The 12,339-nt window shown below is 39.4% G+C and overlaps 1 protein-coding gene across 3 annotated transcripts; it reads right to left on the bottom strand.

Moving 5' to 3' along the window:
- Positions 1–936: 936 nt before the first annotated feature.
- LOC129238868 (antigen 5 like allergen Cul n 1-like) lies at positions 937–11,370 on the bottom strand. Of its 3 annotated transcripts, none has more exons than XM_054874091.1 (3): positions 11,169–11,370; positions 1,388–1,776; positions 937–1,317 (listed from the first exon to the last, which is right to left on the bottom strand). In XM_054874091.1, the coding sequence occupies exons 1-3, from the start codon at positions 11,289–11,291 to the stop codon at positions 1,062–1,064; spliced, it is 768 nt and encodes a 255-aa protein (XP_054730066.1). In that variant the 5' UTR covers positions 11,292–11,370; the 3' UTR covers positions 937–1,061. The 3 variants fall into 3 exon arrangements, with proteins under 3 accessions (XP_054730066.1, XP_054730065.1, XP_054730067.1); XM_054874090.1 differs by lacking the exon at positions 11,169–11,370 and adding an exon at positions 1,857–2,070; XM_054874092.1 differs by lacking the exons at positions 937–1,317; positions 1,388–1,776 and adding exons at positions 10,352–10,628; positions 10,700–11,088 and having other exon boundaries at positions 11,169–11,291.
- Between the last annotated feature and the right edge of the window lie 969 nt (positions 11,371–12,339).

Genomic DNA, 12,339 nt, shown 5'->3' with positions numbered 1-12,339 from the left:
TGGAAACCGATATCGATGGATGTTGGCTCATTATCTCTACCCGCAAATGCGTGAGAAGGGTTTAGACGGTTGCTGGTTTCAACACGACGGTGCGCCATGCCACACTGCGAATGCAACAATTGGATTTCTACAACGAAAATTCCCGGGACGTCTAGTGCCAAAAAGAGGCGACATCGACTGGCCCCCCAGATCACCTGACTTAACCCCCCGGACTTCTTTTTGTGAGGTTATCTGAAAAGTAAGGTTTACACCAACAAGTCGCAGACTATTGATCAGCTTAAGGCAAACATTCGTGCTGAAATCGACGCTATAAAACCCGAAATGCTTGACAAGGTGAAGACAAACGCAGAAAAAAGATCGCAAATTGGTTGAAAAAATAATAGACCTTTGTATATATATATATATATATATATATAATTGGCGCGTACACCCTTTTTGGTTATTTGGCCGAGCTCCTCCTCCTATTTGTGGTGTGCGTCTTGATGTTGTTCCACAAATGAAGGGACCTACAGTTTCAAGCCGACTCCGAACGGCTGATATTTTTATGAGGAGCTTTTTCATGGCAAAAATACACTCGGAGGTTCGCCATTGCCTGCCAAGGGGCGATCACTATTAGAAACTGTTTTTCTTAATTTTGGAGTTTCACGGAGATTCGAACTAACGTTTTCTCTGTGAATTCCGAATGGTAGTCACGCACCAACCCATTTGGCAGTATACCAGCGGAATAATACCACAATACAACAGCTTAAGGAAAACATCGAAGATGTCTGGTATAATGACCAAAATCTCAAGGACGAATATAACACAGTGCGTAGCCAGTATGCCTCAACGAATTGCGGCCGTCTTAACAGCAAGGGGAGGAGCTCCGAAATATTTGTTTAAAATAAATATTTTTAATGCAAAAATTTCAAGAAGCTTTTAATAAAAACATATATGTAAACTTTTTTAAATGCTTTAAAACCTTTTGCTTTTTATTCGCTCCCAACTCCCAAATATGTAATTTTTAACATCGGTCATAATTCAATGGCCAGGTACTGTACATACATAGTTTTTCTCCGTTCTTAGAACCATTTATTTACAGCAAATACTTCAGATGTAGAACAAAGATTTGGAAAGTCTGCATTGGTGCCCGTCTCACAATTCGAAGTTGCAGTCGCACACGCTTTGTATATTGGGAAATTGATCATATTCGTAGTTGCATAGTTACAAGCCATAAGGAACGCCTTGTACGACTTGCCCGATACTGCGTAGGTGGAAGCAGCGCATCCCACACGAATATTTCGATCCGCCACCATGACGGTAAAGTGGCCAATCGTACTAAAAATATTTAAGAAATATTTGTTAGACAAATTTTTTTTTAATTATTTTCAAATGCTCAAATACTCACGGGCCCTGATAATTATTTGGATATGCATTTATGTAAGCCATTTTGGTGTCCTTAATTTCATTATACCACATATCGATCGATTGTTGCGCCAATTTCGCAACGTCGGGTGTATCATAGAAAGAGATCCAAGCTAGATTCTGGCCCGAGTATTTGAAAGCATCGGTATTGTGGCAGGCATCGTGTTTCATTTGGCATTGTTTGACATTCAGCGCAGCCAAAGTGGCCAGTTCGTCGTCCCATTGCATGGTGGCCATACGGCAAGCCGGCTCCAATTGCGTCTCGCCGCCAGCCACTAAATTACGCTTGACATTGTGCGCATTGACAATCGCATTCCGATTTGCCTGTGTTAGAGTAACTAAGGCCGGATCTTGGCAGGAGGACGCGAAGTTCTGTTAAATTTCAAGTTTAAAATTTTTAGTTAAAATAAATATGCGCACTTTGGGCTTTAAGTATTTCGAAGTATCCTTACCCCACTGTTGTTGCATGCGATATGCTTGCTGGAGCTGCACAAGGAGCTGTCGCAATAATTCGTGGCGGAAATGATTTCAAATGTCGCCAACACAAAAGCGAGGAACGTGAACTTCAACTGCATTTTCAATTTTTAACTGATTATTTTTTTGTGTGTTTGCGATTCCGTATGACTGGTAGAGCACCAAGAGTGGGACTGCGAAAAATGTTGCGGCAATTGGTTGCTTTTAAGGGGGTTTTCATTCGCACTTTCAATTGGAACAGATAGCGGCTTTAGGCAAAGTGTAAATATTATTTCACTGTGCGCGAGTCGCAGATACTTACACAAAAAGCGTATAACTACATATCTGCTATGTGCGGATGTCATACAGATGTAGTCAGATTATTAAGAATGTTGTGAATCGATAGAGGAATTTTTAGTTTTTCCTATAAATGGTATGCAAATAATACTGAAATTGCTTACTAAGTAGGAAGTTTAGTTATTTAAAAATCAAAATTAAAGCTGTAAAGTATCTCCTTTGATTTCATATGTACGAGGGGGGTTCAATAAGTACCCGTGTTAGATATGGAGACATCATTTTTTCGAAAAAAAATTGTATTCTTCAACATAGTCCTCTTTTAGATACTTTTACAAAGATACACTTCTCCCGACGCTCCGACCATTTTTTCAACCGCTCCAAAAAATTGGATTTGTCGAACTCTCCAAAATACGCCTCTGTCTCGGCTATGATTTCCTGGTTTGAACTAATTTTTATTCCCGCGAGCCAATTCTTCATGATAGGGTAGAAGAAAAAGTCGCATGGAGCCAGATCGGGATTAATAGGGAGGTTGTGCGGCAGCAATTCATAACGCAATTCATGTAGTTTGGCGGCGACAACACCGGCTGAATGTGTTGGTGCGTTATCGTCGTGAAACAGTACCTTCTTTTCGCAAAATGCGGCCGTGTCTCCTTTAATTTCTTGTGGAAGCGGTCCAATCACCCACTGTAGTGATGTCCAGTGACCTTCCTTTCTTTTTTCGCTAAAAAATCCATGAGTCATGCGCCGTTCGCATCCCAAAAAAATGTTGTTATTATTGTTGTTGTTGTTTTAGTAATAACTTTGCCCTGTCAGTGTAGTGTAATCACCGGTCGTCTTCGTCTAGCTCATCTAACGGTAAGCCCAGAAAACTTGCTGTTTCGACAGGTTGGGTCCAGAGGGAGAGGGATGTCAGATGAGTGGGTTTTCTGGAGCATGTGAAAAAGTGGTTAGTGTCGTGCGGGGTGCCTTCACATGCCGAACATATGTTTAGTATGGATAGGTAGGAGTTTAATCTGCTACAGTATCCATAACGTATTTGTGACAAGGTTACGCGGGACTCTCGGGAAAGTGGGACATCCCACTCGAGTTTTTCCCGACCAAGGGCTGCCACCCTAGTAAATTAGCCCTGTCTAGTGAATCGTTTATCATTTAAAAAACTTATCGCCATTACCTTTCCGGCTGATGGGGCTGTCTTCGCTTTCTTTGGAGTAGATTCACCAGGAGAATGGTGTGTAATGATGAGCACAGGTTTCTCCAACAGTGACAACTCGCCGCGAAAATTCCTTCATATCTCGCTAAATTGCTTCAAATATTGAAGCACTGCTTTGAAGTTAACAGCCGCATCCGCAGCAGCACAATTTTTTCATCGCCAACTTATCATCTCAAATATTAATTGCCATTCCGGTCGACACACCTTTGGCCTTTGTTACTTCGCACACTTTCGTTCGTCCATCAGCGAGAATCATGTCGTGGACTTTTTGAATGATTTCCTCGGTAACCACGTCTGCCGGGTGTCCTGGTCGCTTCTCATCAAAAACAGATGTTCGTCCACGGTTAAACTGGTTGAACCAATATTTCATTGTGGTCATAGATGCCGAAGCGTCCTCATAGACAGCATCCAACTTTATTTTTATCTCCTCGCGTTTGTTCCCATCCAAAAACAAAAAACGAATTATCGAATGATACTGCACTTTGTCCACCTTAGCGAAAATCACGAAACACGTTTTACTCGAATAACTACCAAGTCCGAACTAACCTCTCAGTCAGTCTCAAATTTGTTCTGCTGTCGTTTGATAGATGGCACCATACGATGGCAACACCAACTTCTTTCAGGAAAGCCCTCTGTCAGCAAACACGGGTACTTATTGAACCGTCCTCGTATTTATTTGTTACGCTTTATTCCATATACAATCCTACTCTATTAAAACAATGCTCCATGCGAATCTTTCATGGTTCGAAACAGTGCTAGAACTCTTCTTGTGCGAGCATCTTCAGCATAAGTATTCGCTTCAACCTGTTGCCCTATGCTCCGCTAGGGGTTCAAGGAAACAATGATGAACTCAGGCTCAATCAATGCCCATATTTTTATTTCTATAGGAATTAGAACTCTTGAGCTCCCTCATATCCTGTGAATTTTTACACCATCGTTTGAAAAAATCCGGAAAATATTCTACTTGTGTATTGGGAGGTTGAATTAGTTTTAAAGGTTTTTTTCGAAGATTTGGGGCTTTATTGTGAAAAAAACGGTACAAAATATTTTATTCGAAGTATTGGCCATCGCTAGCTACAACTTTCGCCCATCTTTCGGGCAATTTCCGGATGCCGTTTCTCCAAAATTCTGGCCGCTGCTTGGCTATCCATGTCTCAACCCATATTTTGGTAGCCTCGTACGAGGAGAATCGCTGGTCCGCCAAATCGAGACTCATATGCCGGAACAAATGATAATCGGAGGGAGCTATGTCTGGACTATACGGCGGGTGGGGTAACACTTCCCAGCCAAACGTTCCAAGGTATTTTTTGACAGGTTGAGCAACATGCGGCCGAGCGTTGTCATGTTGCAAAATAACCTTGTCGTGGCTTTTTACCGTTTCCGGCTGTTTTTCTTTCAATGCCCGGCTTAAACGCATCAATTGCAGTCGGTAACGATCCCCCGTGATTGTTTCGCCCGGTTGGAGCAGCTCAAAATATACGACGCCGACCTGATCCCACCAAATGCAGAGCATGATTTTCTTGCCGTGAATATTCTGCTTGGCCGTCGACGTTGATGCGTGGCCGGGCAAACCCCATGATTTTTTGCGTTTTGGGTTATCGTAGTGGATCCATTTTTCGTCGCCAATCACCACGCGATGCAAAAAACCCTTCTGATTTTGTCGCTCGATCAACAATTCGCACGTAAAAAATCGCCGTTCGACGTCGCGCAGCTTCAACTCGTACGGGACCCAATGTCCTTGCTTTTGGATCATTCCCATCGCTTTTAGACGCTTGCAAACGGTTGATTTATCAACGCCCAATGATTGAGCAAGCTCTTCTTGGGTTTGGCACGAGTCCTCGTTTACCAATTCCCCCCAATTCCGCGTCCTCGAACTTTTTGGGCTGGCCAAGACGCTCCTTGTCTTCGGTGTGAAAATCACCACTTTTGAATCGTCGAAACCAGTACTCACATGTTGAAATCGACGGAGTATGGTCTGGGTAGGCCTCCTGCAGCAATTCACGGGCTTGGGCTGTATTTTTTTTCAAATTGAAGCAGAAAAGCAAAGCTTCCCGCAAATTGCGTTTCGACGGCACGAAAGTTGACATACTCGGAGCACGAAAACACTGCGTTGTTTATACTTCAGCGAAATGACAGATACTGATAAGCAAAGCCTAGGGATGAGGCTTTGTCATGAATATATATTCAGTATTGCCAACGCGATAAAGTGATAAATAGCGCCATCTGTGTGTCACCTTTAAAACTAATTCAACCTCCAATATATTACCGCGAATCATCTCTAATTAGCTAGCAACGGCTGTATGTTCTTCAAATTTTAAATTTAGCGAACAGACTCAAGTGAGTATTCTTTAATTCTGCCATATTTTAACGTTTGTTGATAGAGGTGTTTGCTTTTCAACGTCAATTCTGTACGTACTAGTAAGTGTATAATTTTTGGTTTTTTTCCGTTCCCAAAATTGGTAGTTTTTTCACAGTTTGGTGCAAAGTCCTTAACGAAATAAAAAAAATTATTTTCGTGGTAGATGGATGAAGTGGTCGAGTTTAAACAATTTAAAGTTAACGTTCTATCTGCGACCTAGCGAAATGAAAACGACCCATTACCTAAACGTGTGGTAAACTGAGGGTGAGAAACGGGTTACATACGACAATATTGCGCGAAAACGATCGAGGTCAAAGCGTGATGAAACAGTTCAAACGGTGGCCAAACCAGGGCAAACGGCGCGGAAGGTGCTACCTTGTACTATGTGGGACTTCATTTAGATCTACACGGATGGATCTGAACTGGATACCGATGTAGGATCAGGGTTACATTGCGACGAGCTTTTTATCAGTGAATCCTTTAGTGTTTTTCAAGCGGAAATAAACGCTTTTCATGTAATCTTAAGATGGTTAGAGAAAAACAGAAGATCATAAAAAGATATCTGCGTTCTATCAGAGTGCCAAGCTGCCGGCTCAGGATGCTTTCCAAATAACATCGAGGAATGAAGACATGATTTCTGTCGCAGTTGTAGGAATAAGAAGGAGTTGGAAACAATTTAACACCTTTTTTGCACATTTCCGGCTCTAGCCAGAAGCGGGAACCGATATTTAAGATCCTATTTCTTAATGAATATAGAGAATCTATACACTTCAGGTATCAACAACCTTTTACACTTTGTCCAAGGCTCAGGATGGTTCAATTTGGAAGCGAATATATAGCCCAACCCACAACAGACCCATTTCGTGGTCTAAGTGGGATCCTTGTTCCTATGTGCTATGCGACTGCCAAACCTAACTTCTAGTTATGAGTTGCTAACCTGTCAACAACCGGACCGTTTAAAGCTAGCGATTGACCAGAAATGGCCAAAACTGGCCAACAGAACAGGTGTTGCGTTCCACTTTAGTGACTCACCAAAAACTCCGGGAGCCTGGTTGGGAAGTTCTAAGGCTTCCACCATATAGGCCGGACCCTGCACCAAACGATTCCCACCTTTTCCTCTCATTGCAAAACTTCCTGAGTGATAGGAAATTAATATCGAGCAGAGATTGTGAAAATCGATTACTAGAGTTTTTCGCTGATAAGCACCAACCCTTCTGTGAGAGAGAGGGATTAGGAAGCTACCTTTAAAATTGCAACAAATTATACAATGAAACCGGTGCTTATTTGACCCGATTTAATCGGACAATCTGAAACAATAAAGTTTTGAATTTTACGCAAAAATAATGGATTGCTTTTTCCCCGAAAAATTTAGTGCTTACCCCGTTGTTGAAACACGCAATAGGTTGGGATTGCAGTAATTAGTTGCAAATGCCTCATTAGTTGTTATTAAAATTGTTAGAATATTTGTGGTGATAAGAATCCCATTGGCTTTTAGCTTAGAAGCCACCGCAAGCTGATATTCGTACTAAAGTTGGTTTCAAGTAAATGAAAATGAAAATGGAAAAGAAATTTACGAATGTGTGTACATCTAAGTAAATATTGAAGACTAATAAATATGTCTCATTTTCAAAGTATTGTATGAGATTCTGAAGCAACACAGGCCCACGAAATTCAACATTTGCGTACACACGTGAGCAAGTAGGTCTTGTACCGTTGGCTTCAAAAGAAAGTGAACGTCACATATTTACTTGTTTATTTATCTACTCATTTATTTGATTATTTATTTTCTTACTCTTTTATTTTATTTATTTAATTATTTATTTGTTTACTTTTTTATTGGTTATTTACTAATTTATTATTTATTTATTTGGTTATTTATTTATTCAGTGGTTCAACTCTAACACAGCAAACGCAATCTTAATAATTCGTTCTGATAACTTCGAGTTTATTTATTCAAAATAGTCCCCTCTGCTCTTGATACACTGTTTTGCGCGATCTAAAAGCTTTTCAAAAGAGTGTTTCATGGACCGGAATGCCCTTCAGGATATCGGTACAAGCCTTTTGCATGGCTTCTATGGGCGCAAAACGTTTTCCTTCCATAGCCAAATGCAATTTTTCGAATAGGTAGAAGTCACAGGGAGCCATATCAGGCGAATACAGTGAGTGATTGATGGTTAAAATGGGATTTCTAGTCAAAAAATCAGTCACACAAGAGTGGATCGATGAGATGGTGCATTATCATGCAGTAAGCGCCAGCTTTCTCCTTCGCGGTATTCAGGGCGAATTCGACGAATGCGATGCAACAAACGCTTCAAAACGCCAAGATAGAAAATTGCATTGACGGTTTGTTCCGTTGACACGAACTCCTTGTGGACAATTCCCTTCGAATCGTAAAAACAAATGAGCATCGACTTGATTTTTGACTGCTTCAAAGCGATTTTTGGGTGGTGGCACATCTGGGACCTTCCATTTGGCTTTTTTGACGTTTTGTTTCAGGTTCATGTTGATAACACGACGTTTCATCACCAGTTCGAATGTTCTAAAGGAAGTGCTCGTATTTTCTCACCTCTTTAATGAGGTCTTTCGAATGCTGAATTCTGAGCAATTTTTGGCCCTCAGTTAACTTGTGCGGAATAAAACGTGCACAGATTTTTCGTAAGCCCAAATGCAAACAAATCAGTTAAAATGCGATAAATCGATGTTTTGGAAATATTCAACTCCGGTTCCATGAATTTCAACGGTGATTTAGGTTCATTTCGAGAAATTTACGAATAATTTCGATAGAGTTTACGGTGATTACTGATTTTGGGCGGCCCGTACGTGCATTGTCATTTATCAACCATCTCTGAAACATGTAAACCCCTCATGCACTCTGGCACGAGATAGACACTCAGGGCCATAAACTTTTTTCATCAATTCCAATGTTTCGGTAAAGGTTTTACCGATTTTAAAACGAAATTTGATATTAGCTCTTTGCTCGAAACTCGTTTTTGTACCGATGACACAAACATACGGACACTTTAGACGCATTAATTTCGCTTCCACTGAACCGAACTTCACCGAGCTTTCACTGGAAGTCAACTAAGGATGTAACTTAGCACTAACTTATTAAAAAGATGGTGCCATCAAGAACATTTTTATGACGTCAGTCTTGTTTATTTTGGACTTCACCTGGTATATCTCTGAAGTTCGCGTCTAAATGTGCTCGTGATACCAATAGATACTAAGTTTTGAGGGAAATAGCTCCAAAGTAGAGTCGCGCGCACCAAAAACTGTCTTTCTGACGTTAGTGTTTTGTATCTAGCAGCGGTTAGTTTAGCATTTCGTACAGAATTCGTGGCAGTTTTTCTGAAGGCGAGGTACCCAACTATTGTACTTTCGAGTAGTTGATTTTATGCAAAAGTACGAGGGATCTGAACTGAAGCAACTTATCGTAATATCTAACCGCGTACATAACATATTATACAAGCAAGCAACCAACCAAATACATGGTTTAATAAAGAACTGTACGTTTAAAAAAATCCAAAATGGAGTCGTATCGTAGAAGAAAACTTTTAGAAGCTGAAGAACAATGGAATAGATACAAAAATTGCAAACAATAACTACATCAAGAATAGACTTACTTACTTAGTTCGCAACTACATCCGCTGGTCGATCTGGGCCGCTACCAAAATGTAGCGCCAATCGCCTCTGTATTGCGCACGTTGACGCCAGTTATAAAGACCAAGGGCGGTCAGGTCATCATCGACTTGGTTTTTCCAATGTAGATGAGGACGTCCTTCTTTGCGAGTTCCACCAGTGCATTTTGAACAGAACACCTTCTTTCCTGGACCGTTATTGACCATTGGCTCAACGTGACCTACCCAGTGCAGCCGCTGAATTTTTGTGCGCTTTATTACGTCGATGGCGGCGTACAGCTCGTACAGCTCCTGGTTCCATCGTATTCGATATGTGTCATTCACGCAGATCGGGCCATTGATCTTGCGAAGAATTTTTCTCTCGCAAGCTCCTAATAACCGTCCATCGGTGTTCGTCAATGTCCAGAACTCAGCGCCATTTAGTAAGACCGGGAGGATGAGTAATTGGTAGAGTTTTTTTTTTTTTGGTGTATCAAAAGAGGGCTTTGGAACCTAGATAGATAAAGTCCTTGGTCCAATCTGGTTTCAGAAGGAAATATTCATGCGAAACTGCAGTAGACTACCTAATCAACGAATGCAAAAGTATTGAAGGCTGTATGGTTAGACTTCAAAAAAGCTTTCGAAACAAAAGAAAGGGAAACTGTCAGAGAAACTAAAAATGTCACAATTTGAACAACGTCAAATGGGTACATTAAATAGCAGCTGTGAACAAGGCGGATTCATAGAGGTTGGCAGGAAGTAAGGCGAATAGAATACCTAAGGTGAGCCTGAAAACTATTACTTTATTTTTCGCGATTTCGCCAAGACTTACGTCATGCACCATATTAATACTTATACAAAACAAAAAAGGAGGAAAAGTCACGTGTTTGTAAAAATTCAATGAATTCACTGTGACGTCATGCCCCGAGAATATATAAGTACAAACAAAAGGTAGGGAAACTACTTGTTTGTGAAGAGCAATCGTGGGCGAAAGTAATAGAAACTGCCAAATTCAATTAAAATTTTTCTCTATTATCACCATTTATTTACATCATAAACTTCAGATCTAGAACAAAGATTTTTGAAAGTCGTACTTTTGCCAGTCTTACAATCCGAACCAGGAGTCGGGCATGATTTGTAAATTGGGAAACCGATCATATTCGTCGTGGCATAGTTACAAGCGACAAGAATCGCTTGATTTGGCTGATCCGCTACTGTGTATGTGGCTACAGAGCATCCCACACGAATATTTCGATCCGCCACCATAACGGTAAAGGTTCCAATAGCACTAAAATTAGTTTAAAAATATTTTTGTTAGACGAATGAATGGAATGTAATTTCAAATGCCCAAATACTCACGGGCCCTGATTATCATTTGGAAATTCATTTATATCAGCCATTGTGGTGTCCTTAATTTCAGCATACCACAAATCGACGAAACTTTGTATGACTTGCTGAATAGTCGCTGGTGTGGGAAGAAACAGCAAAGCTAAATTCTGACCCGAAAATAGGAAAGCATCGGTATTGTGGCAGGCATCGATTTGCAGTTGGCATTGTTTGACATTCAGTTCCGCTAAAGCGGCCAATTCGTCGTCCCATTGCATGGTGGCCATACGGCAAGCCGGCTCCAATTTGGTCTCGCCGCCAGCCACTAAATTACGCTTGACATTGTGCGCATTGACAATCGCATTCCGATTTGCCTGTGTTAGAGTAACCAATGCGGGATCTTGGCAGGAGGATGCGAACTCCTGTTAAATTTTAAGTTTAAAATTTTTAGTTAAAATAAATATGCGCACTTTGGGCCTTAAGTATTTCGACGTATCCTTACCCCATTATTTCCGCAGGCGATATGCGTGCCCGAGCTGCACAAGGAGCTGTTGCAATAATTAGTGGCGGAAATGATTTCAAATGTCGCCAACAAAAAAGCGAGGAACGTGAACTTCAACTGCATTTTCAATTTTTTACTGATTATTTATTTGTATGCTTGCGCTTCCGTATGTCTGGTGGAGCACCAAGAGTGGGACTGTGAAAAATACTGCGACAATGGTAGCTTTTTAAGGGATTTTCATTCACTTTCCATCCGAAAATTGTGTTTTTTCAAGGTATAAATATTGATTGACTTAGCACGAACTTGCAATTATGTGCCCTGAAATAGTAAAACTTCTATGGCTGTTCAGCTGATAGCCTTGAGCTTCTTTTTTTCCTGATATTTTCTGTACATTCATATACTTAAAATATGACATGTTTCTGATTCTATGGCTATAGGCAGCATTTTAATGCATTGTTTGGGGGGCACGTGCTGGTATGTTTTCTGACGACTGATACCTGAGTACGTGACACGTAGGTATCATACTAGCCCGGCTTAGTATAACGGTACAATATTATATAATATATTTCAATATAAAATAGGCTAAAAAATTATTTTTTACTTTATTCGCCTTTATTTTCTTTTATTTTGTTCTTCATTAAGCGTACAAAGTTAAACAAAATACTCTGAATTTCTTGGGGAAAAATAAAATAAATTAAGACAAAAAAATGTAAAAAGTAATAATTAAAACATAAAATTTTTAAAAGAAAACATTTGTAATAAAATAATCTAAAAAAATTAATTTAAAAAAAATTATTAAAAGAAAACGTTTGTAAAAAAGTAATATAAGAAACTAAGTAATTAAAAAAAAGTAAGTAAAAAAAATTAATTAAAACACAAAATTATTAAAAGAAAACATTTGTAAAAAAATAATATAAAAAAATTAATTTAAAAAAAAATATTTAAAAAAAAAACGTTTGTAAAAAAGTAATATAAGAAACTAAGTAATTAAAAAAAAAATAAATAAAAAAAATTAATTAAAACATAAAATTATTAAAAGAAAACATTTGCAAAAAAAAAAATAAAAAAAAAATTAATTTTAAAAAAATTATTAAAAGAAAACGTTTGTAAAAAGGTAATATAAGAAACTAAGTAATTAAAAACAAGTAAAAAAAAATTAAATAATTTAAAA

The sequence above is a fragment of the Anastrepha obliqua genome, chromosome 2, assembly GCF_027943255.1.
Source record: "Anastrepha obliqua isolate idAnaObli1 chromosome 2, idAnaObli1_1.0, whole genome shotgun sequence".
Taxonomy (NCBI): domain Eukaryota; kingdom Metazoa; phylum Arthropoda; class Insecta; order Diptera; family Tephritidae; genus Anastrepha; species Anastrepha obliqua.
The sequence above is the reverse complement of the archived record's forward strand: the minus strand, read 5'-3'. Positions and strand labels throughout refer to the sequence as shown.

What these genes read in the sequence shown, in the direction of transcription:
- LOC129238868 (XM_054874091.1), bottom strand. Translation starts at nt 11,291, where the DNA reads ATGCAGTTGAAGTTCACGTTCCTCGCTTTTTTGTTGGCGACATTTGAA. An exon ending in TCGCCTGCGGAAATAATGGG is followed by an intron (nt 1,777 to 11,168) that starts GTAAGGATACGT and finishes GAAATTTAACAG; the next exon opens with AACTTCGCGTCCTCCTGCCA. An exon ending in CCAAATAATTATCAGGGCCC is followed by an intron (nt 1,318 to 1,387) that starts GTGAGTATTTGA and finishes AAATATTTTTAG; the next exon opens with TACGATTGGCCACTTTACCG.